Genomic DNA, 25937 nt, shown 5'->3' with positions numbered 1-25937 from the left:
CCGGCTTGCTCCTGCTCTCTTAACTGTAGGTGTGTAGGTATGTTTGCTCTTCTCTTCTAGAGGGTGAGCTCTGCAAGCATCTGAACCTCCCTTAACCTCCTGTCTTTCTTTGAATGTTTGCCATGCTCAGAAGTCTTTGCTGGATTAGCCCACAGGGCCGAGGTGTTCTGTTTGTGATGTGCCTCAGTTAGCACACTATCCAAGTACACTCGCTTGTGCGTGGTGCTTGGCTAGCTGTGCAAGGGGCAGCGTGCACTGAATGAGGCCACCTTAGATTGATAAATACATGACTGGGGAGATGTAACCAGCAGCCTGGAGGAAACACAAGAGTGGCACTTAGAATATGGACATTTGTGCCTGTTTCATGGAAAAGAATGCTATGTGATTGGTACATTGAAGAATCAGTAGACCTTAGATAAGGTGGGAAGAGGTGTTCTGGGCTGAGGGAGAGAGAGGCTGTGCAAAGGCCTAGACGTGAAAGTAACATCAGGTTTTAGTGGAGCAAGGTACAAGGTGAGAGGGACGTAGGATGGGAACTTGAACTCTCATGATGGGACTCTGAGGTGGTAAGAAATAGCTTCTGATCACGTGATCTTGGTCTGGTCAGATGTAGTGATTCCTAAGTATTCTGCCCTCCTCTCCCTCCCTCTCCTCTCATTCTATCCTGTTGAGTATGGGTGGTGAGATCTCATGGGAGGCTTCAGAAGGGCTGGGGCTATGCTTAAATGTTTTAACCAGTTCTTTATGTGGGAGTATAGTCCCACATGTCATGGCCAACTGGCCAACCTCTTTCTCCCTGCCTTCCCGAGTTTCTACACAATGGCGTCCATAAAGAGAAAGACTAAAGCTTCATCAATAGTTCAGAATGTTCCTGCTTTCTTTTAGTTTTTTGTTTTGCAAAACAGAGTTTCTTTGTGTTGCTCTGGCTATCTTGGAACTCGGCCTGTAGTCCAGACTGGCCTCAAACTCAGAGGTCCACCTGCTGGAATTAAAGGTGTGTGCCTCCATGACCCTCCCCACTTTGGTGGAATGTACTTTGAAACACTGCTAAAACCTCAGGCTGAACCTAGTGTATTCGAAAACGCTTGCCAGCAGTTTTCCAGCCCTGTGGGTTTCTGAGGACTGGTCTCATTTTTCCTTATGGTGAGCTGGGCATTGTTCCTCTGTGAGTGTTCTGGGCTGGTGAGCAGATCACCAGCACTGAAGAGAAAGGACCATCCCTTCTTTCTTGACAGTTTCTTACACACTAGCCTGTAAGAAGCCGCTCTGAACAAAGCAGCTAGCGTAGCTCGTTTATTTCCTCAGGACTGAGTGCATTGTAGCCTTGAAGTCAAGCTGCCCCAGCCTGACCCTTGCCGTGCCAGCTGGTTTCAGATGACGATGGAGAGCGGCACTGTCTAAACTGTGCCACCTTTACCTCCCACTTCAGTGAGAGCCCACCAGTCTGGAGTCAGAGTGGGGCAGTTAAAAAGATGATTTGTTGACAGTTCTATTACCTGTCTCAGATGTAGGGCTTTTTATGAAATAAGCTTTAGGATTCATTAGGTACACTTATATATGAACCGCATGTTGTGGGCTAGATACAACCCTTCCTATGCGGGAAGAACATTGAGCCAGGTGGAGGTGGAGGGATATTCATAAGGGATAATACCGCGTGTGCGGAGGCTCGTACCACTGCCACGCAAAGAAGAGCACTGACTGCCTAGAGATCATGGGCAGCCTCAGAGCATTTGAGCTGAGTCTAAAGCTGCAGAGTAATCCACTAGGGAAGAAAACTGTGAGGTAAAGATCCAGGCGGAGGAGACAGAGACATTTTGGGGAATTTCTAGCAGCTTAAAGGAGAGTTATGGAGGTGGGTAGAATTGAGTAAAGCAGATAGGGTAGGTGAGGTTTATGCCCCAAATGATGGGAATTGATATGAGCAGACACAATTACACATTGAGTGTACTCATCCAGAAACTTCTAGATTGCCTCATTGGCTCAGAGGGTGAGAAGCCTGGCCGACTGAGTCTGATGGCTGGGATCCCCTTGGTGGAGATGATCCCCGGGAGCTGGAGTTAAAGGGGGCTGTGAGCCACCTAACATGGGTGCTGGGAACCAAGCTTGGGTCCTCCGAAAAGCAGCAAGTGTCCTTAACCACTTGGCCGTCTCTCCAGATGCCCTTCTTTTTGTTTCATTGTTGCTCAGGTTGGTCTTTACCTGTTGGGCCCAGGTAATTCTCCCGCCTCATCCTCACATGTGTCTGGAACTACAGGTGGTACCCCCACAGCCAGCTTTAGTTATTCTTCACCTTTCACTGAACAGCATTGCGCCTGGAGTCACAGCAGGTGTGGCACTTTAAGAATAGCTTTCTTCACACGGCACAATGCCTTAGAAGTCCGCCCAAGTTGATTGTGCTGACAGATTTTCTTTCTTCATATTTCTGAGTAGCATACGGTGATCTGTTTAATCATTTACTTAAGGATATTTTCATTTTTGACTAATCCAAATAAAGCCGTGGACCTTACATAAAAGATTATGCATTAGTATAGTTTGCTCTCTTTCTCTCTTCTCTTTCTATACATGTCCAAGAGTACAATAGCTGTGTTATATGGTAACTGTGTAGAAGAAATTGCCAACTTCTTTTCCAAAGTAGCTGTGCTTAGATGAGCATTGACGTGTGTTGATGAGAACTCCAATGTATCACTGTGTCAGTAGACTATAGTGCCCGGTTGTTTGGCCGTACACCGCTGCTGTGAAAATACTTTTAGTGTAATTAACATTTTAACCAACAGACTCCATACAACGGCTGACCTTTCAATAGTGCAGGTGGCCCCTCATCAGATCAGTTTAAAGTTTCATTTTTTTAGATTTTTGTTGTTTTTGTTTTTTTAAGTCATCAGTGTAGGTAAGACTCAGGCTGGAAGAGGTCCTCAGATCCCTAGAAACTGGAATACAGATGGTTGTGAATTCACCTGATGTGTGTATTGGGAACCAAAATCGGGTCCTTTGTAAGAGCAGTACGTGCTCTTAACCACATAACCACCTCTCCAACTTCCATTTTGAAGTGTTGTTTTTTTTGTTTTTTGTTTTTGTTTTTTTTTTTGATTTTTTGAGACAGGGTTTCTCCGTAGCTTTTGGTTCCTGTCCTGGAACTAGCTCTTGTAGACCAGGCTGGCCTCACAGAGATCCGCCTGCCTCTGCCCTTCTGAGTGCTGGGATTAAAGGCGTGCGCCACCACCGCCCGGCCTCCATTTTGAAGTTTTAAGAGCAAAACTTTAGGCTTCCCCAAGAAACTGTGCTGCTTCAAGATTGCAAGAGGGCTGGAGAGGTAGCTCAGTTATAGAGACCGCCTTCTTAGTGTGTGCAAGTCCATAGGTTCAATTCCCAGTACAACACAAGAAGAACAAAAGTAGATTTCATTTTCCTGGGTTCAGTCCTCAGCACTGCAGGGATGGGGCAGAAATTACAAGATAGAAATGGGTCTGAATGTCTTACCTGCTTGCCCGCCCCACACATTCAGACTCAAGAAAAAGAAGCACTGAATAGGGCTAGAGAGGTGGCTCCGAGGTTGAACGGGCACTGTTCTTGCAGAGGTTGAACAGGTACTGTTCTTGCAGAGTGCCCAGTTCAGTTCCCACATCCTCATGAGGTAACTCTAGCTCCAAGGAAACATGATACTTCTAGCCTTTGTGGGCATCTGCATTTATGTGCATGTGCGTGCGCACGCGCGCACACACACACACACACACATTTAAAAAAACTGTAGGGACCAAGTTCGATTCCCATCTATAATGAAATCTGGTGCCCTCTTCTGGCATGCAGGTGTACATGCAGAACACTCATACATAATTAGAGTTTTTGTTTTTTGTTTTTTTGTTTTTTTTTTAAAAAAGAATGTAATATTGAACTGAGTATGGTGACGTATGCCTATAATCCTATCACTTGGGAGACTGCGTCAGGAGAATTACTGTGAGCTGAAGGCAGCCTGAGCTACTTGGTGAGTTGTAGGACCAGCTAGGGCTATAGCAAGACCCTGTCTCAAAAGGCAAAGGCATGGTGGTAAAACCTATAATCCTAGCACTTGGGAGACCAAAGAAGTCTGTGGTTGGTCTTAGTTACACTGCAAGTTCAAGGTCAACTGGGACTACCAGAGACTGTTTAATGAAGGGCAGTGTAAAGGCCTTTATTTTAGGCTCGGCTTATTTGCATCTACAAAGAAGCAGGCATTTTGTGTAGAATCAGTGTTGAAGTCTACAGACCACAGGTCATTTTTGTTGATTCAGCTAAGAGAGCCCATGAACACCAGCAGGAGGTCAGGAGTGATGAGGTTAGGGATATTTGTTTTTAGTGGAGCACATACAGATTTACTAAGGGAAAGTGAGAACAGCAGCTGGGAGAGGTCCTAGGGGAGGAATCCCAGGGTGTGTGTGGGATCTTAAATAAGAATCACCACTTCCTCCTTTCTGGAGGATGTGTTCACTTCCTTCTCGGGACTCTAGAGCAAATGCTTTCTGTAGAAGGGCAGATAGTAACTATTTTTGGCTTTGTAGGCCATTGGTCACTCAGAGCTACTGAACTTTGCCCCTGCGCAGGGTACCTGCTTAGTGCGTGCGAGACCACAGGACACAGCACACGCAGCACACAGCACACACAGGACACACCACACAGCACACACAGCACCACACAGTACAAAGCACACAGGACACAGCACACAGCACACACAGGACACAGCACACAGAACACAGCACACAGGACACAGCACACAGAACACAGCACACAGCACACACCAACAGCACACAGAGCACCACACAGTACAAAGCACACAGGACACAGAACACAGCACACAGGACACAGCACACAGCACACAGGACACACAGTACACAGCACACACAGCACACAGCACACACAGCACCACACAGTATACAACACTCAGTACACAACACACAGTACACAGGACACAGCACACACAGCACCTCACGGAAAGAAAACAAAGTATGAGCATAGTATAGGCAATGTGTGATGCTGAAATCTGAGTGTCTTTCCACTTCGGTGTCCAGTCTTTGAGGAAACAACTGGCAGAGCCGCTAGGGAGGCTGGGTTTATTCCCTTCACGGTTTCAGGCCTTCATGGTAGGGAGGGTGTGACAGAGCAGAACTGCTCACCTCAGGGTACACAGGAAGCAGAAAATGGAGGAGGAAGGGGCAGCCAAGACATCCCTGGGAACACACTCCTGCACACACTTCCTCTAGTTAGGCCTCATCTCAACTTCCAGAACCTCCTCAGAGAGCACCATCAGCTTGAGACCAAGCCTTCCGCACGTGAACCATGGGCGATGCTTCCTGACCAGACCTTAGCATCTGGAAATGTTAGTCTTCTTTTAGCTTTTACACCTCGCCATGTAAAAGTGTAAAAACTGTTCTTTTCTCATAGGCCATACACTGGAACAGGAGGTGGGGCAGATCTGACCCTCAGCACACCGTTTGGCAGCTTCTCCATGAAAGTCATAAAATAATGCCCATAAAATATCCTTTTGGGCTGGAGAGATGGCTCAGCGGTTAAGAGCATTGCCTGCTCTTCCAAAGGTCCTGAGTTCAATTCCCAGCAACCACATGGTGGCTCACAACCATCTGTAATGAGGTCTGGTGCCCTCTTCTGGCCTTCAGGCATACACACAGACAGAATATTGTATACATAATAAGTAAATAAATAAATATTAAAAAAAAATATAGCCAGGACCATGTGTGTCTGTATGCCAACATGCTCCTGCCATGATAATGGACTAAACATTTGAAAATGTTTCTAATAAATAAATGTTAAAACGGGCTGGAGAGGTGGTTCAGCGGTTAAGAGCACTGGCTGCTCTTCCAGAGGTCCTGAGTTCAATTCCCAGCAACCACATGGTGGCTCACAACCATCTGTACTGAGATCTGGTGCCCTCCTCTGGCATGTGGGCATACATGGAGGCAGAATGTTGTATATATAATAAATAAATCTTTTAAAAAAAATATCCTTTTAATTTATCTATCAAGGATTGTTGTGCATGGTTTTAACTGTTTTGCAGATGTTAACTAATTGAATTGAATCCTCACAACCCCTGAGAGAGGTACTGTTTTCCCTATTTTACAAATGGATAATTAAGGCACACAGATGTAGTTAGATGGGACCTTGATTTGAACCTGATAGTTTGTCTCCAGAATGTATATTTGTTTGTTTGTTCTTTTTCCAGATAGGGCCTTATTATGTAGCCCTGTCTGGGCTGGAACTTGGTATATAGACCAAGCCAGCTTTAAACCTGGTAATTCACCTGTCTCTACCTCAAGTGGTAGGATTAAAGGTTGTGTCATCATGCCCAACTATTCTTATCTACCACGATATGCTGGGTTTTTTTTTTTTTTTTTTTTTTTTTTGGTTTTTCGAGACAGGGTTTCTCTGTGGCTTTGGAGCCTGTCCTGGAACCAGCTCTGTAGACCAGGCTGGTCTCGAACTCACAGAGATCCGCCTGCCTCTGCCTCCTGAGTGCTGGGATTAAAGGCGTGCGCCACCACCTCCCGGCCCACCATATGCTGTTTTACCTAAAACATCTTATATTTACCCTCTTTCTAGCTTAGTTTTGAAATTTAATCTGCCTCTATGGCTTCTCATTTATGTGTTTGTTCATTCATGTATGTGTGTATTTGGTAATGGGATTGAGCCTAGAGCCACCAGCCAGTTCCCAAATAGCCACATGGAGACTTATTAATTATGAAAACTTGGCCAATAGCTTACGCTTGCTTCTAACTAGCTCTTATAACTTAAATTAACCCATTTCTGTTAATTTACTTTCTGCCCCATGGCTTTATCACCTTTGCTCTGTACTGCCTACGCTGCTTCCTCTCAATTCTGGCATCTTCCTGTGTCTCTGCCCTTCTTCTCCTTCACAATATTCTTTCTGTTCTAAAAATCGTGCCTAGCTATTGATCATTTAGCTTTTTAATAAACCAAACAGTGTAAATGAATATTCCACAACATTTCTCCCTTTTGTCTAAATAAAAAGGAAAGGTTTTTAACTCTAACACAATAAAACTATAAACAATAAGAACAAGTATCGGGTAAGAATTACATTTACAATGTCTAGTCCATTTGTATTTGGCATATTTGGAAAAATACTCCATTATTTATTCTATCTTGATGAGTCCAAAGCTCTGTACCTAATTTACCTTCCATCATAACTAAGGAAAACTACAACTGTTACCCCCTATTCTTCAACCCCATTAAAGATCCAAGAAGGATAAAATAGTACTTGAATAAACAGAAAATGCAGAGCAAGCAACTTTCAAAACTAAGAAATGACAGAGACATCTCGCTGCCTGGACAGTCGCCCCAAGGCTCCTCTGCAACATTGGAGCATCCTTCTTCAGCCTGCAGGCCTAGAATAGCTGACAGACTTTTCTGTGAAGCATGAATTTTGAAGGACTGTCCTACCCTGTCTGGACAATTTTGGCAGTCACTTTTCTTTGTGTCCTGCTGGTCCAGTTTGGACAGCATACTGTCAGCAGTCAAGACAAAGGCAGTTTCTTGTCCAAATAGCTAGCTTTGCCACAAAGAAAGTAAACTCCATATGGAGGTGCCCATCATCAACTTTTGAAGTAAATTGGTGCTACCAGGAGCAGAAATGTGTGTCACAAAAAGCCTTATGTTACTAAACATCTTAAATGCCATATTCTGTAGGTCTCTGAATCATTTGAAGACCACCTATCTATCATATATATATACATATATATATGTTTGATCTTGAAAACATACCTAATATGACTACAAGTTTGATTGCTATAGAAGACTAACTTACTAACCTGCATTTTAAAAATTATCTTAAACAGTTTGTAATAATAGCTTTCAAGAACTAGAACTTTATGTTATATTTTTAAATGAGCTGCACAGGTACAATACCTTAAACAAGAATATAAACACATATACAAAATAACATAAATTTGTATCAATATACAAAAAATCCATAACAGTGTAAAATATTTGAGATGAAGAGTTGTCTTTATCCTATTTTCCTACATCCCCACTAACAATCATCCTTGATCCATGGAATGACTAAAAACCACCCACCCCACCTCTTGGGAATGTGGGCATTATGTCCTCTAGACTGCTTCCTGTTGTCTGGGGATGATGGAATCCCCAGGGGACCCTGAGAAAATTGAGATAATGGTCATTTCCGAAGAATACTCGCTATAACATTTGTTGTTCAGTCTCTATGTACTGGGAAAGTTCAAGGCTTATCTGAAGTCCTGTCTGGAATAGTCTGTGAGGCTGGACCACCTCAGCTAGCAGCCTTGAAGTTGTTCTGAATGCAGAACTCAGAGGAAACTGCAACAGAGGCACTCTGAGAGACTGGAGAACTTGATTTTTGTTGGTGTCTAGTTCTCTTGCTCTAAAAACACAAGCTTTCAAAGATAATACACATTTGTGCATTAACACAAGTTATTATACACAAGTGCATATTATCACAAGCCTACCAAATATGACTTTTTGTTTTATATTTGAGCAGGTAAAAGACATCTGTTAACTTTATAAGTTTGTTTGGACTCTAGCCATGCTATATGAAGGAATGACATGTGATAATAAGTCATGAGGATTCTGTAACCAACAAGATTTACCATGTGTCATCCATTCTCAGAGCTGTTCCCATGTCAAGGAATTAACATATATGTCACCTGTCTTGTAGTTTTTCTATGTTTATTTCTTTATGTCTGTAGCCAAGATTTTCAGGGGGTCTCTGCCAGTCAAATCAGGTCTCTATTAATTTTGAAGGAATCCAGAGCCTTTCACTTCCTGTGGAGACAAAAGCATAACCTCTCTCCTAAAGCAATATATTTTATGAATTCCATTTTAAAATTAAGACATCCTTAAAATATCTGGTTTAATTCAGCAGTCCTTTTACAATCCCACGCCTCTCAGCAGCTGCCATTCAAAAACTCCAAAGTCTACAAAGCACCATATAGGATCCAGACTCCCTATGTGTTTTCCATCCTAATGTGGCTTATTCTTTTTATATAAGTTTACTCTTTCTTTAAAGACTTTACTTCATTATTTTTAAACTATTTCTTTTTCCCTATGACTGTCTATACCCATTTTCTTCTCTTTCTTAAGCACCCATGTATACCTCAACCTGTTTAAAGGTTTTTTTTTTTCTTCTTAAATTTGGACGTGTTTTATTGTATCTCTGGTGTTCTTTGACCATGTGAGCCAAACCTTACACTGCTAATCAGCAACTACGCCTTCCGCTGTGCAGTTCTGCCATTTGGCTCATCCCCTTCTCAGGTCTGTGAGAGCTAAGCATTAAGCCTGTGGGCCTGGCTGAGAAGCTGCGTTTAACTGCCCCAGCTCTAGGAAGTTGGTGCCTGCACTGTGGCAGGTGTTTTTCCTTAGCTCTCTGTTTCTCCTTAGTGTGCAGCTGTTCAAGTACTCCGCTATACAACAACGCCTCTTCAAAGAGATACATCCATTTTTGTTGTTGTTGTTGTTTGTTTTTAGCTTTCTCAGGCCCCACACTGGACACCATATGTTGTTGGGATTTTCTTTGGGCTGCCAACCAGTTCCCAGATAAAGACATGGAAACTTATTATTATTTAGGGGTGCTCAGCCATAGCTTAGGCTTGTCCTGCTAGGTCTTTTAACTTAGTTTAACCTATTTCTATTCATCCACATTTTCTCTTGGGGTTTTATGCTTTTCTTTCATTCTGTAAGTCCTACTTAACTGCTTCCTTTGTGTCTGTCTGTCTGGCCAGACCCTAGTATCTCCCTGGCATCTTCCTCTCTCCTTCTGTCTCCCTTGGACTCTGTCAAGCCTAGATTCTTCCTCTTACTTATTCTCCCGGACCAGAAATCCTACCAATACCTCCTCCTTTGCTATTGGTCTTCAACTTAGGTGTCTTAGGCAGGCAAGGTAAGCAAATGCAACATACCTTTACATGGTTAAACTAATATTCCACAACATAAACAAATATATCTTTAAATTTTTTTATTTTATGTGCATTGGTGTTTTGCCTGTATGTATGCCTGTGTGAGGGTGCTGGATCCCCTGGAACTGGAGCTATAGACAGTTGTGAGTTGCCAGGTGGGTGCTGGGAATTGAACACGGATCCTCTGGAAGAGCAGCCAGTTCTCTTACGTTCTGAAAATAGCCCCTTTAAATTTTTTTTTTGTGTGTGTGTGTGGTGTATGTGAGGATGCAGGTGTCCATGGAGGTCATTAGAGGGCACTGAATCCTTCTGACACTGGAGTTACAGATAGTTGTGAACTCTGGTGTGGATGCTGAGAACCAGTCTTTGGTCTTATGCAAGAGCAGTAAGCATTCTTAACCACTAAACCATCTCTCCAGCCTCTGCAACACATCTTTACATAGTTAAATTAAATTAATATTCCACAACACCTCATTGAAATATGGTGGTTGCATTCGTCCACCATAACTGAATATATTGCTTTAAATATTCGAAGATCTCTATGATAAGCCTTGTCTGTCATACCTGGGACGCCGACATTGTCACTGCCATAAACAGGAATAAACTGTGGAAGGGGCAGATTGGGCTCTATTATTTGTGTTCTCAATATTTACCTTTGTATTTTCTTTGACCCACAGATCGGGGACCACAAGTTCAGTGCCCACCGGATTGTCTTAGCAGCCTCCATCCCGTACTTCCATGCTATGTTTACTAATGATATGATGGAGTGCAAACAGGATGAGATTGTAATGCAAGGAATGGACCCAAGGTACTAAACCCCCTGCCATTGTGCTTCCCGGGGCCAGCTCCCACCTGAGCTCTGGACCACATGAAGGTCTGCAGTAGAGTACAGTGTGCAACAGGACGACTCCATAGATGGATGAGCGCCTCAGCCAGTGACCTGAGGGAGGGGTAAATGAAAGGAAGTTTGCTTGCTTGCCAGGGCAAAAGGTGAGAGTGTGTTAGTGTGTTGGACACAGTGAGATAAGGCAGGGTTAAAGGTTAAGAGATCAGAGAGATGGAGAGGCCAGCACTCTCTGACTGGAATTTGGATTTTATTCTCCAAGAGAAAGGCCAGTCAAAATTACAAAGTTAGAAATTTCTTTCTAAAATTTACTCACAAACAACAATAATTTTTAAAAATTATAATGGCAGTAGAATAATAGTTATGGTGCCTGCTAATAAAGGCAATAAATTAGAACGTATTTAGTGTTACCATACAGCAGTCACCCAAAACAGTAAGCATAAAACCTGTGTAGCAGAATGAGAAAGGGCTTAATAAATCACTTTATGATCTGTCCAATCTTATGTGAATTGACAGTTATTTAGTTCTTGGTTTTTGTTTGTTTGTTTGTTTGTTTTGATATGGGGTGTCACTATGTAAAGCAGACTGACCTGGCTCAGACTCCTAAGTGCTGGGGTTAAAGATGCGTACCACACCTGGCTGGATGAATCTCTGAAATAGTTATTCCATTTAAATATATTCTTAGAATAGATTTTGCTTGTTTTCCAATGTAGTCTCACTGTTGACTAGGCTGGACTTTGAACTTGGAATCCTCCTGCCGTAAACTCACAGTGTTAGAATATAGGCATGTGCTCCACACTCAACTCAGCTACATGGATTTTTTTTTTAAATATTTATTTAAATTGTATACAATATTCTGTGTATATGCCCGCAGGCCAGAAGAGGGCACCAAACCTCACTACAGATGGTTGTGAGCCACCATGTGATTGCTGGGAATTGAACTCAAAACATCTGGAAGAGCAGGCAATGCCCTTAACCTCTGAGCCATCTCTCCAGCTCTACATGAATTTTTTAAAAGATTTTTTATTTGTATGTGTGTGTGACTGTTTAAGTATAACCACTTGTATGTGAGTACAGGAGAGTGTGCCTGGAAGAGGCACCTGTGGAGGCCGGAAGAGGGAATCAGGTTCCTACACTGACTTGCTCTATGGGTGCCATGGTTGCACAGTAAGCACTCTCAGCCTCTAAAGGAATCTTTGCACAGGGCGCATCTGTTCTTCAGGTAGTGTCTTAGTCACCATGACCATGGCAACTCTTATAAGGAAAACATTTAACTGGGGCTTATTAGTTTCAGAGGTTTAGTCCATTATCGTCATGACCAGAGGCAGGGCAGCACACAGGCAGACATGGTCCTGGAGAAGGAGCTGAGAGTTCTGTATCCAGATCTGCAGACAACAGGAAGAGAGAGACATTGGTGGTATTGACTTGGTCTTTTAAAACCCCAAAACACACTACCAGTGACACAGTTCCTCCAACAAGGACACGCCTCCTAAACCCGCTCAAATAGTACTATTCCCTGAAGACCAAGCATTCAAATATATGAGCCTATGAGGCCATTTTAACCACCACAGGTAGTCATATGAGTCCAGTTAGGACCAAGTGACTCCTGTGGCCAAGCCTCATCTCTGAAGAACTTCTCGTGCTTTTTATCTTCCTTCCAGTGCCCTGGAGGCTCTCATCAACTTTGCTTACAATGGCAACCTTGCTATAGACCAGCAAAATGTGCAGTCACTGCTGATGGGGGCAAGCTTCCTGCAGCTGCAGAGCATCAAAGACGCTTGCTGCACGTTCCTCCGAGAAAGGTGAGCAAAGCCGATGATGGGGATCATGCTCAGTCAGGCACCCTCTGCTGTGCTGCTGAGTCAGTAGTGTATCTGGAGTTTTCTGAACAGTGAGCTGGGTATGTTACTCTGTAGAGATGGCATTTCTTGGGATCAGTATTGTGCAGGGACCATCTCTGGGCATTTCCATAGCCCTGCCTCTTATGGCATGGCATAGACCCTTTTTGACCATCCTTCTCCAATCTGACTCTCCAGCTGTTAATTTAGTTCATTACTTCCTCTTTTGTTTATTAAATTTTTTTATTTTTTTTAATATGAGGTCTGTATTTACATCTTTTTGTTTGTTTTGTTTTTTGTTTTCCTAGACAGGGTTTCTTTTTGTAAACTTGGCTGTCCTGGACTTGCTCTGTAGGTCAAGCTGGCCTCAAACTTACAGAACTTTGCCTGCTCCTGCTTCCCAAGTGCTGGGTAAAGGCATGTGCCACCTCTGCCCAGCTTGTTTACATCATTCCCATCCCACTGCAACACCTCCCGTGCCCCCCAACTCCCTCTCTTTTATTATTTGTGTGTGTGTTTAAATACAGTCTGCTGAGTTCATTTAGTGTTGCTCATAATCTAGCTAATTTCTCACCAAACTAATTTATTAATTTATTTGGCACTCCTGAACTGTTTCATAACCATCTCCATGTTTGTTTAGATCTTAACCCTCTGTGAGTTTCTTGACTCTATACTGCAGCTCACTGAGAGCTCACCTATATTTCTGTCCCCTTCTGTCCACCGGCAGAGTGATGGCCACGGACTATGCTCCCACTATTTCTGCCCCTTGGCAAAGAATTTCCTGAGTTTTTCTGTGACCTTTAACTGATCAGATAAGGTTCTTCCTTCCCCTTAGGGGACAGCACTGTCATAAACTAAAGGTCATTTAATCTCCAGAGATTTGGAGATGAGAATTAGCGCTGGACCATACACAAGCAGAGAAAAGCCAGAAGAATGCCTGTGTATGTTGTTCTTGCTAGCCCAGTGTCCACGATCATCCCTTCCACCTCAGCTCTGGCCTCAAGGACATCATCCTCTCGGAGCTGACCTCCCCTCCCCCATCTCCACTCTACCGTCCTACTGAGAGGCTGTGGCCCCTGCAGGCTGACATCCTACTTTTGTGGTGCCCGTAGACATCACTGAGCACTGCCGTGTGCATGCCCACACATCATCATGGTCGGATGCTCAGATGCTGAGGCGCAGTCAGTCAGTGGCTGTGTTCGGTGTTGCAGATGGAAACCTTGTAGTTAGTAGCAGTGCAGCTCCAGAGCCAGGCTTGTCCCTGCCCTGGCAAGGGGTGCACACCAGGACGGACAGACGGAGACACACGCACACACGCGCGCACACACACACACACACAGACACACACACACACACACACACGGAGGGAGGACGCTTGATTGATGTCTTTGTTCTCTGGAAAATGGCTTTCAGATGGAGTCACCTTTCTTAGGCTTCATCATGGGAGGACAGCTCCACCTAGGGGCTCTTGAGGTCATCACTCAAATTCACAGTATCATAAGGCACTAACCACCATGGAGGAGCTGGACTTGGTGGCACACACTTTTAATCCTAGCACTCAGGAGGCAAAGGCAGGCACAGCCTGGTCTACAGTTCAGGCCAGGTCAGCACAGTGAGACCCTATCTTAAACAAGCAACAACCAAGATGCCAAACAATTCTTTTCTTTTCTTCTTGAGTTAAGTCTCACCATGTGACCCAGGATGGCCTTAAACTCATGGCAGTTCCCCTGCCTCCACCTCCCACGTGCTGGGATTATAGGTGTGTTCCACCTCACCTGGGCCAAAGCAGATCAGTGCAGTTTTTATTTGTTGTAGTCACATCTGAGGAACAAGTCCCTAAGCTTAAAACCTGATGGTTGGTTCGAGTCTGTTTTGAGCGTTTTCATTCATTCCTGCAGGACCTGTTCCGAGACCCAGGTCCCTTCGTCATTACTGCCTTCCTCCCCAGCCATAAGCCCCAGAGGCTTGACCTACTTTCTGTTTTCTCCCCAGTAATTACTGTTTCTGTTTCTTTGGCCTGGCTATAGAATGTGTGAGGTTTTCAGTTCCCTTCTTCCATGGACTTTTGAGAAGAAACATGTGGGCTTCATTGTTTGAAGGTGTGGTTGGGAAGGCTGCAGGGAAAACCATTTGGGCATGAGGGCACAGAGAGGCTGCAATGACAGCACAGTTCTGAGCTTGCCTGGCCTCTTGGCTCCTCTACCTGCTGCCTCCCCCAACCCAGAGGTTGCGGTTGATTTTCTTTTCTGGTCTTGTGGCCCTTTTCCCAGCCTGCGAATACATGAGCCTCCTGATTTTGTTTTTGTTTGTTTTTGTTTGGTTTGATGTTTTGTTTTTGTTTTGTTTTTGTTTTGTTGTTTGTTTGTTTGTTTTTTTTGATTGTTCAAGACGTGGTTTCTTTTTGTAGCCCTGGTCATCTTTGACGAGGCTGGCCTCAAATTCAGAGATTTGCCTACCTCTGCCTCCAGAGTGCTGGGATTAAAATTGTGCACTGAACTCAAATTCTCTAGAAGAGCAGTGAATGCTCTTAACCTCTGACCCGTCTCTCCAGTGCTTAAAAGAGATTGTTGAATAACTGAAGATGGAGTTCACGGGTAGAGTGTTTGTCTACATGTATAAGGTCTGTATTTAATCCCTGGCACCTCAAAGAAGTATAAACAGCGACTGGAGAGATGGTTCGGCAATTAGAGCACCCGCTGCTCTTCCAAAGGACCAGAGTTGAATTTCCAGCACCCACACAGAGCAGCCGTCAATTGCCTGTAACCCAACTCCGGGGATCCTGCTCCTGTGGCCTCTGCAGGCATCTGCACACGTGTACACATACTCACGCAGATATACATAGTTACAGGTGATAAAATTAAATCCTTCTAAGGTAGAATGATCCTGCAGAATGGGTATAAAAAGTCCCTAGCAAAGCCGGGCAGTGGTGGCACACGCCTTTAATCCCAGCACTTGGGAGGCAGAGGCAGGCGGATCTCTGTGAGTTCGAGACCAGCCTGGTCTACAAGAGCTAGTTCCAGGACAGGCTCCAAAGCCACAGAGAAACCCTGTCTCAAAAAACCAAAAAACAAAAAACAAACAAACAAAAAGTCTAGCAAAGTATCTTAGTCACTAAAATGATAAACTATTAATAGCTGCTGTGTTGTTTCTAGGGGGGCTGAGCTCGTAGGTTCATGGAGCCTACGTAGAAAAGGAAATGTATAATGCTCCCTGTGTCTCTTCTATGCCTTTGTGCCTTCCTGGGGCCTAGAGGTGGACTAGTGCCCTGTGTACCCTCCAAACCACAGCAGCTGGATGTGGTGACAGGGTTTCCCAGTCCGTGCTTTCCTGTCTTCTCATCTGACAGCTGCTTCCCAGGACTCCCGAGAGTCCCTCCACTTCAACATGCAGAGGGTCATGCCCCAAGAAGCAAAGACTTGAGGCTAACCCATCTTAATGTAATACTGTTAGAAGTGAGCTGTGGAGAGGGATGTCTGATGTCATAGGGGTTCCTAGAAAGCTGGGAACAAAGCAGAGCTTTTCTTCCATGGCTGTACTCAAAACTGTTTTGAGAATGATTGAAGATAGCATTACTTCCTCTTAACTTTCTCTTTTTCATCTTATAACAAAAGACTTCACCCCAAAAATTGCCTGGGTGTGCGCCAGTTTGCCGAGACGATGATGTGCGCTGTGCTATATGATGCGGCCAACAGCTTCATCCACCAGCACTTTGTGGAGGTGTCTCTGTCTGAAGAGTTCCTGGCCCTGCCCTTGGAAGACGTGCTTGAGCTGGTGTCTCGGGATGAGCTGAATGTGAAGTCAGAGGAGCAGGTGGGTGAGCACAGCAGCCATCTGTCCGGACTTCCTTCCTTCCCTCCCTGCCTCCCTCCTGCTCTCCTTCCTTTTTTTTAAAGTCTTCAAGCTAGATTTTTTTTAAATATTTATTTATTTATTATGTATACAGTGTTCTGCCTGCAGGCCAGAAGAGGGCACCAGACTTCATTACAGATGGTTGTGACCCACCATGTGGTTACTGGGAATTGAACTCAGGACCTTTGGAAGAGCAGGCAATGCTCTTAACCACTGAGCCATCTCTCCAGCCCCCCCTTTTTTTTTTAAACAAATAATGAATATACAATTTTTATGTATTGTGGGGTTTGCTTTGTTACATATATTTTTCCTAAAGACTTTATTTTAGTATCTAAATAACAGTATATTTATCAGCTACATTTCCCTTATTGTTAGAGCTTGGTTTAAGTCCAATATTTATTATTAGAAATAATATTGCCATAAACTGGAAATCAAGCACTTAGAGTTGGAGTGTCATTGTTACTGTTGTTATTGTTAACACGAGAAAAATTCTATGTCCTTGAGTGTTGATGGAACTTTCCACAGGAGGGGGGGACTTGGTGATGCAAGAGAAACGAGAAAATGGTGGCTGGATGGTATTTTGAAGTGAGAAGAATCAGAGTCTAAGCAACAGGGGCTGAGCCTTAGATTGGAACAAAAGCCATGTGCCCCATAGCAGCCCCCGCAAGAGCTGGTGTGCATGCACCCTATGGGGGAGGTGCTAGGAGATGTCTCTTTTGACATTCTGCCCTGATTGTCACACTGAGAATGAGCGTGACATCTGAGCGGAATGAAGTGTATGAGACGGACAGTGGTGGGAGATGGGGAGGGCTTGCTAGGAAGCAGGCCCTGATGACTGGATGACTGTCCCTGGGGATGTCATTTGTTGATACAGGTACAGAATAAGAGGCACACTGAATTTGAAGAGGTGGGATTTTGTGGGTTGGAGAGATGGTTCAGTGGTTAAGAACCCATTTTCTTGTCTCTTTCCCAATAAATCTCTTGTGTGACTTGGCTCCCTACTACCAGGACACTTTCTCCTCAGCGCTGTAACATTTATACCCACCCGCCTCTGCCTCCCAGGTCCTGGGCTTAAAGGTGAGCACCACCACACATACCTCCATTTTATTCTGAAAGACGGGGTCCTACTGTATAGCTCTGGCTGGCCTGAACCTTACTTTGGAGACCAGTCTGGCCTTGGACTCACAGAGATCTACTTGGCTCTGTCTTCTAAGTACAAGGATTAAAGATATGTACCACCACACCCAGTCCATAAACAGTTTTAAAGACAAAAAACTGATGCTGTTCAGAGTTTTACAGATGATGTGTTTTTAAGATGTGTGTGACACTGTGGGTATCCCCCTGAGTGTAGCCTCCAAATGGTCATCTCTTTGTGAACCTGGAAGAAGAACTCAGGGTGGAGTCCATGGGTTCTGGGCAGCTATTTTGGGGATCAAAGCAGAAGAGGCAGGTAGAGAAAGAAGAGCTATGATTGGGCAGATCTCCCAGAGGACCCAAGTTTGGTTTCCTCATGTTGGGTGACTTACAACTGCTTGTAGCTGTAGCTCCAGGAAATCCATGCCCCTCTTCTGTCATGGGCTGAGAATATAAAGAAGATAAAAAGCTGGGACTCAGATGACTTATGTAAAGTAAAGCGAGTTTATTAACAAGAATAACACTTGCCTGGCGGTGGTGGCGCACGCCTGTACTCAACACTCGGGAAGCAGAAGCAGGCAGATTCCTGAGACCTTCCTGGGAAGTGCGGTAAGCAGCGTCCTGAAGACAGCAGAGGGAGGTGGATAGTGTGGAAGAGGAGGACATAGTGACAGGTAGAGCCTCCCCTCCCTTCTCCAGCCCTAGAAATTACGAAGGATGTTGATGATGTCAAACTTGGGCGTTTTCGTACATGTTCCTGATCTCAGAAGGAAGATCTTTGAGCTAGCCATCTACAGGGACATCTTCTGCAGGGTAATCGGGATAACTGTACAGCGGGGCAGCCTGCAGGGAGATGCAGACGGTCAGCTCCATCACAACAGAGAGGGACAGGCGACCAGGGAATGGTGGGACATGGAGGCCTAGCCTCCATCCACCAGAACCCAGAGGGCCTGGGCAGACCTGAACTTGGAGGAAATGGGCTCCCACTGGCTGCCTCATGGCCAGAGAATTGGTGCTATAGAGCACCAGGCCCCTCTAGACCTCTTCCAGGCCCCTCCTCTCCTCCCAGTGGGAAAGTCTAAGCCATGCTGACAGCGCACACCACACCTTCCCACACACTTGCTGCCAAGGCCTTGCTGGCTCTGCATCCAGATGAAGATCACGTGTGTGCAGCACATACACAGCCAGTCAGTGTCTTCCAGGCCCAAGAGGAGCCCAGTGGGAGAGGATGGGGAACCTTGGGATTGGACCACGCAGTGGGAAGCCTGGAGTGACGTGGGGTGGGGGGGCAGTGAGCTGCTCACCTCTCTACTGCAATCCCTGTTGCAGATCGAGGTCAAGGAGGTTGACCACCACCTTCTGAGGAATTGACCTATGCAGTTTCGCTCCTCCTATAGGTGGGGTGGGGAAAGACACAGGAGCTAGAGGGGTCATGTCACATTTCTGAAGAGAGGCCAGCTCTGTCCTCAAACCGGAGATGCAAGCCAGAGCCAGCAAAGAGAGAGACAGTGGACAGGAGGGACAGATGCACACCCATTAATGTAAATATTCATATAAATTATTAGAAGTTATCATGTCTAGAGAGAACCATGTTTGTTGAAGGTCCTGGGTGAAGAAGACAAGAACAGCTGATGCCTGCCCCTGGGAAATGAGGTTGTGAGTCAGTAAATGTAGCCAGTGCTTTAAATCTGACTGGTAAAAGAACATTTGAAACACGTTACTCTCTGGTTCTGTTTTTAAAAAGCAACATCTCTAGGTGAGTTGTAGACACACTTTGTCATTTTGCTATTTTTTTTATGTTTAGTAGATTTTAGCATGTAATGCCTCCTCCCACACCGTTTGTGTGGCATTGGGATTCACACCCAGGGTCCTGACATGCTAAGCGAGACTACCACTGAGCCACATATTGCTGTTTCAGTAAGTCATTACAGTAATTTATAGTAAGCAAGTGCATTAAAGAGGTCTACTTTTGTTTTGTTCTCTAACTATTGTGTGGGCGTGTGTGAGAGTGCAGGCCTATAGAGGTCAGAGGGCAACTGTGGGGTCAGCTGTGGTCACATGTCAGCTCCAGGCTCCTTTATGCACTGAGCACTCAGGAACTTCCAGTTAAAACTGCTGCTGGTGATGTGGAGGGAGCCAAGGGAGGAGTAAGCGTCTGCTCCGCTGCAAGGCAGTCTAGGTGCTGGGAGAAGGCGACTCACCCTATCCTCCAGGAAGCTGCAGTTTTGATGCTGACTATCCAGGAAGGAGATGCACTCTGTCTCTTTAATCCTGAACTCCAGCGAGGCGCTGTTGGTGGAATCCTAAGGGAGCAACAGAGAACTCATGACCGTCTGTCTCTCCTCCAGGCTTGGGAGCAAAGCACAGAGGGCTTAGGGGACACTGCTGTGTCAGCCTAGTCCAGGCCTACACTGTCCACCACAGTCTGGGGCTCCCTGAATGCCTGTTAACAGAAACCCAAAGGGCACAGTCAGTGGGCGTGGTGGCACGTGCCTGAATCCCAACCCTCAGGAGGCAGAGGCAGGCAGATCTCTGTGAGTTCAAGGTTAGCCTTATCTTTAGAGCAAGTTGCAGGCCAGTCTGATATAAATGAAATAAAGAGTACAACTGAGAATAGTGGCCCACACCTGTAGTCTCAACACTTGGGAGGTAGAAGCAGGAGGATCAGGAGTTCAGGGTCATCCTCAGCTACATTGCTAGTTCCAAGCAGCCTGGGCTGCATGCCATTCTGTCCAAAAATGGGAGGAGTCGTGGTCTTTAACACGGATAGCTGTATGGCACTCTTTAATTGCCCTTATACTGAATACCATCCTGCATAAAATAGGATTAAAATACCTTCCCTTCCAGTCTCAGGCCAGGAGACGGCTGACAGTACAGACTTGTCCTTCGTGTGAGTAGAAGAAATGGCTGGCCTAGAACTCATTACATAGCTGAGATTAACCCTGCACTTCTGACCCTCCTGCCTCCACCCGCGGAGTGCTGGGTTCCATGCATGCAAGGCAAACACTACCAACTGAGCTACCTCCCCAGTGCCCAGGTAGAAGAAACCTGCTACCCTGCCTGTTTCCCTGGCTGGGGTGGCCAACACTCACCACAAAAGATAACACAGTGTAATCTACCAGGCAGAAGAGGGGCATTCCTGGACGCCTACTGTTGTATGCCTCTATGGCCTGGTTAACAATATCCTCATATCTTGATTGGATAATGGCCTCACAGGCTACCGCAGCCAAGGCCACCACCAGCACAAATGCCATCCACAGCCTGGCCATTGTCTCTGACACATTGCCACCCTTGACTCCTTTTATTTAGATGATGCTTAGGCTGCCTTGCTGGTGACATAAATGGCTGATGGCCCCAGAAAGAGGGCCCCTTCTTCATTTGGCTAGAGTATGATCAATCAAGTATTGGTCCATATTACAAAACACTGTTGACCAAGAGAGGCAAGGAGGTTGGGCAATACACCAGGACCTTGAAGTGAGTCCTGAGCTAGAAGCAAGAGACTTGTTGGCAGACCAGGCATGCTGTTCACTCTGGGCCTCAATGTCCATGCCGGGCCCCTCCAGACCTGCCCAATCACAGCTCTTCTCTCTCTTCCTGCCTCTTCTTCTTTGATCCCCAGAATAGCTGCCCAGAAGCCATGGACTCCACACTGAGTTCTTCTTCCAGGTTCAGGGGATACCCACAGTGTCACACACATATTAAAAATACATCAGCTATAAAACTCTGAACGTCACTTCTTGGTCTTTATATTTGTTTATGGACTGGGTGTGGTGGCACATATCTTTAATACCAGGGCTTGGGAGACTAGACAGAGCCAGGTAGATCTCTGAGTTCAAGGCAAGACTGGTCTCCAAAGTAAGGTTCAGGCCAGCCAGAGCTACACAGTAGGACCCCGTCTTTCAGAATAAAATGAAGGTATGTGTGGTGATGCTCACCTTTAACCCCAGCACTTAGGAGGCAAAGGCAGGTGGGTATAAATGTTACAGCGCCGAGGAGAAAGGTGTCCTGGTAGTAGGAAGCCAAGTCACACAAGAGATTTATTGGGAAAGAGACAAGGAAGTGGCTGCCTCTGCTTGGGGGAGAAGCAGCAAAGATCTGAGGAGGAGGAAAGCTTTATATAGTTTCTTGTGGAGAGCAGAACTTTCTAGGTGGCCTGGAGTTAGTGGGACTCTTTGGTCTGATCTTAGGCTTTTTCCCCCTGTAGGTCAGAGCTTGGCTTCCAACAACTGGAGGGGCCAGAAGTAAGGGTCACTTGTGCCTCCAGGGGTTATGCCTGGCTCTTGATGTGGTACCTGACCACTTGCAATTAAGGAACTTACAGATGGTCTTTGTGAGTTCAAGGCCAGCCTGGTCTTCCTAGTGAGGCCATGTCTCACTAGGAATACACAGTGATGCCATGTCTCAATAAATAAATAAAATAAACTTACTAAATATTACTATTTAGTGTGTGCACATGCATACACATAGCCATGGCAGGAGTGTGGAAGTCAGGGAACAACTTTGTAGAATTGGTTCTCTTTTTCTACCATGTGGGTCCCAGGATAAAAGTCAGATACAGGCTTGCACAGCAAGGCCCTTTTCCCACTGAGCCATTCTTGGTCTTTGGTTAAGATCAATATAAAACTTGAAAAATTAAGACGTGCTAATCCGTGGCTCCCCCAGTGCCTCCCAGCTTTGACATTAGCATCACTGTGTTTTGCCTCTAGCAGCTAAAAGCCCAAAGGAACACAAATCCTAGTTTGGGGGATAGGCCATTCTAGGAAGCAGCTTGAAAGTGGACCATATGAGGCCTCCTTGTCTTTCTTCTGGAGACTCCCTTGCTAGTGGGAATGGCCTTCAGTCTTCCTACCAGCCCTTGGCTAAGGAGCTGTTGTTCTCCTAAACGGGATCAGAAAGCAGATGAACCAACCTGCCTCCATCTTAAGCTAAAAGCCATCTTCTAGTAAAGACAAACTAGATTGGTTGTTGTTTATGATTAAACCTCTGCTTCTCAAGGATTAGGACATGCCCCCTCCTGTAACCTATGTGCAGATGATTCTGTACTGCCTGTTTCAGGAAAGAGCAACCATGTCTTGGTTTGGCATAGCTTATGTCAATGAATTTATTAAGACATGTAGCATCCTACCGGGCAGTGGTAGTGCATGCTTTTAATCCCAGTACTTGGGTTTAGATAAGACTAACTTGGTTTACAGAGTGAGTTCTAGTGCAGGCTGAGCCACACAGAGAAACCCTGTCTCAAACAAAAAAAGAAAAAAGAAAAGAAGAACAAGAATGGTTTCCTGGGGGTGGGGGCTCTGGTTTGAGGCCCACGGCAGTGTTGACAGGGTAACATAGGCTGCCTCAGACACAGCTGCCTCAGGAATGATAACCAGTCTTTTAGGGTGGAAAGTCAATTTCCTAGGGACAAAAAACCGAACACCTTGGCCTGGTCCCAGCCTCATACTGGACCTTTGCAAGTCTGGCCAGGCAAGGAATAGAATCAGCGTTCACCTTATCCTTTTGTCTCTGCCTCTGAGAGAGTCTTGGCTTGGCTAGGACTTTCTAGGAAGCAGCCACTGGGACGTTAGCACAAACTTGCCTAAATTTCTTGAATATCTGAAGATTCCCCACCCTTGAATAGCAGAGAAATGGGTCCTGGCCCTTCAGCATGGACCTTACCCTAAGAGTGGAGTGTTTGCCCCCTGTACTCTTCTGCTAATCAGTGTGTCTTGGGTGGTTCACATTCATTTGAATGGCAATCTGTAAGGTCTGAGGGGCTTCAGAAAGTAATATTTTTGTGGTTAGAGGTATTAAGGAAGGCTCCTAGGAGAACATACGTCTTCAGCTATACTTTAGAGGGTAGAGGCTTAAACACAGAGAAGGAGAAAAATGGCCACCTGGCTTTGATTGTGGGGCAAAAGAACTGGCCTGGCCTGCCTGGTACAGAGAATTTAGAACTGGGGGGTGTAAGCGCAGCAGGAAGGAAGAGAAATAGACGTTTTGCTGTGATGATGAAAGCCAGGAAGCTTTTACAGTAACCTAGGCCCACATTACAAAAGACTCGACCTAAGTTTGCTACGGTCTCCCACATCTGTCGTGCCAGCACTTGAGAGGCTCTTGAGTTCTTCTGGTCCAGCCTGAGCTGCACAGACAACCCTGTCTCAAAACAAGGCTGGACCTAAGAGCAGAGCTGGAGAAGTGGAAAGAAAGCTATGGACACAGACATGAGCAGGAGGAGAGATGTGTCCCCTGAGGACCTGTTTCGGTACAGGCAGTGGAAAACTGAGACTAAGCCGGAATGTGGTCTCTGTTGCTGCCAGAGCATCTGATCTTTGTCTCATAGGTTTTTGAAGCTGCACTGGCCTGGGTCAGATACGACCGGGAGCAGAGGGGACCATGCCTGCCAGAGCTCCTATCCAATATCCGCCTGCCTCTCTGCCGGCCCCAGTTCCTATCAGACCGAGTGCAGCAAGATGACCTGGTGCGTTGCTGTCACAAGTGCAGGTAAGTGTGGGTGGCCTTGTCCAGGACACTACCCAGGGTCTAGGCATAAAGAGGAGTTGGCCACCTGTCTTAGCTCAAGGAAGGAAGGATTTGAAGCAGTCCGTCTTAATTCACGGTGCATGAATTGCACAGGACTCACGCAGGAGCAGAAGGGACCTTTTCTTCCCTGAGTCATCTATGTGTTCTTCATCTTCTGAGTCCATGAGTGTCCTGTGTCTGCGCTGCCTGGCTGGACCTTCCTCACACCAGCAGCTGACTTGATAGTACAAGTAGGACTTCCTGGGGCTCCTCACTTTCTTCAATAAGTAGTAGCCAAAGCAGTAACCTCTGATGAGTGGGTGATTGAAAAGGAGGGTCTTGTGTGCCGGTGTATGCGGTTTCCACCCAGAGCCACCATCACAGCTCAGAAGATGGGTTTGTTACGCAATTAAAACAGAGAAAAGGCCTATCTTTCCAGTTGCTTGTCAGAGTCACAGTGCATCCTCTGCTGACAGGATGTTTCATTTATTGAGTTCTGCATTATTTTGCCCATAGTTGGGATCAGCGGGTTCGGGGGAAGTCCGTGGCATGGCGCAGGCTTTGTGTGACAGGAAGTGGGGGTGTGTGACTGGAAGGAGCTAGGATGGCCCTGTGATGAGCAGTCTGAAGGGTGATAGCGAGGCATCTGAACTATCTTGTCAGTAGTACATAGCTATCAGAGAAGGCTCTTAGAAGAAGCCATGTGGTCTGTAGGGGCTGGAGAGGCAGACTGGAGGTGGGGAAGTCTGTCTGGAGCACCTGGCAACAGTTGCCACAGTGCAGGTGATGGGTGATTGATTGGAGGATGTAAGCCATGGGATGGTCCTAGGGGTCAGAAGGGAGAGCTGAATGCCGATAGGAAGCAGGCTGTGGAGCTTCCCCCAGCACCTCCATTTTAGCCCCCACACTGGTTTTCAAATCACACCTGATTGATGCCTGTTAGAAGGAGTTGCTCTGGTTACGGTAGCTGGGTTGGCCTCTGCTCTTTTGGCGTCTTCACTTTTGAGCCTGTCTCAATAACCTTGCATGGCTTCCCCTCTTCTCACCTGAATTCTTTTTTGACACTACACCTCACATAAGGGTTGGGGATATCGCTTAGAGGTGGAGCATTCTGACATGTGTGGTCCAAGATTTAATCCCCAGCATAAGAGAGACAGACAGACAGACACTGTAGGTCATATTTTCCAGAAGACTTTTCCCAGATATTCCTACATTTAGGTATGGAGGAGCCAGTGTAAATGTGGAACAAGATGGGAGGTCTCCTCTCTTAGCTTCTTGCTCTCTATTTCAGGGACCTGGTAGATGAAGCAAAGGACTATCACCTCATGCCAGAGCGCCGGCCCCACCTGCCAGCTTTCAGGACTCGGCCCCGATGCTGTACATCCATCGCTGGGCTCATCTATGCCGTGGGGGGCCTCAACTCAGCAGGTATCTTGCAACTCCCCTTTGCAGAGCCCTTCCTAGGACTCCGGATGAACAAGTACAGTTAGGCTAGCCGGGCTTTTCTAATTCTTCTTCCCTATGCTGTTCTGTCTCCTCCTTCTTTTAATATAGTTGCCATAGAGTATAGCTTATTCATACAATATTGAGTTAATGTCAGTGCTAAAGGTGCCTTAAGGAATTAGTTTTTTTTTTTTTTTTGGAGAAGGGTCTTTTTTTTTTAATATTTATTTATTTATTATGTATACAATGTTCTGTCTGTGTGTATGCCTGCAGGCCAGAAGAGGGCACCAGTCCTCATTTCAGATGGTTGTGAGCCACCATGTGGTTGCTGGGGTTTGAACTCAGGACCTTTGGAAGAGCAGGCAATGCTCTTAACCACTGAGCCATCTCTCCAGCCCC

General features: G+C 45.8%; 1 protein-coding gene across 4 annotated transcripts in view; it reads left to right on the top strand.

Annotated features, from left to right (window-relative positions):
• Klhl18 (kelch like family member 18) overlaps positions 1 to 25937 on the top strand; it is a 53924-nt gene that overhangs the window by 14679 nt on the left and 13308 nt on the right. For 2 of the 4 annotated variants that reach the window (XM_050139467.1, XM_050139466.1), the window contains exons 2-6: positions 10607 to 10737; positions 12435 to 12575; positions 16223 to 16421; positions 23917 to 24077; positions 25387 to 25523. In XM_050139467.1, the coding sequence (XP_049995424.1) occupies positions 10607 to 10737; positions 12435 to 12575; positions 16223 to 16421; positions 23917 to 24077; positions 25387 to 25523 (769 nt within the window). Of the gene's footprint in view, positions 1 to 10606; positions 10738 to 10761; positions 10920 to 12434; positions 12576 to 15148; positions 15460 to 16222; positions 16422 to 23916; positions 24078 to 25386; positions 25524 to 25937 lie in introns of those variants that run through there. The other 2 variants (XM_050139468.1, XM_050139469.1) reach the window with 2 other exon arrangements.

Source organism: Alexandromys fortis, unplaced genomic scaffold (assembly GCF_014885135.2).
Source record: "Alexandromys fortis isolate MF-2015 unplaced genomic scaffold, M_Fortis_MF-2015_v1.1 scaffold_36, whole genome shotgun sequence".
NCBI lineage: Eukaryota > Metazoa > Chordata > Mammalia > Rodentia > Cricetidae > Alexandromys > Alexandromys fortis.
Note: the sequence above shows the minus strand (reverse complement) of the source record. Positions and strands in the feature narration are given on the sequence as shown.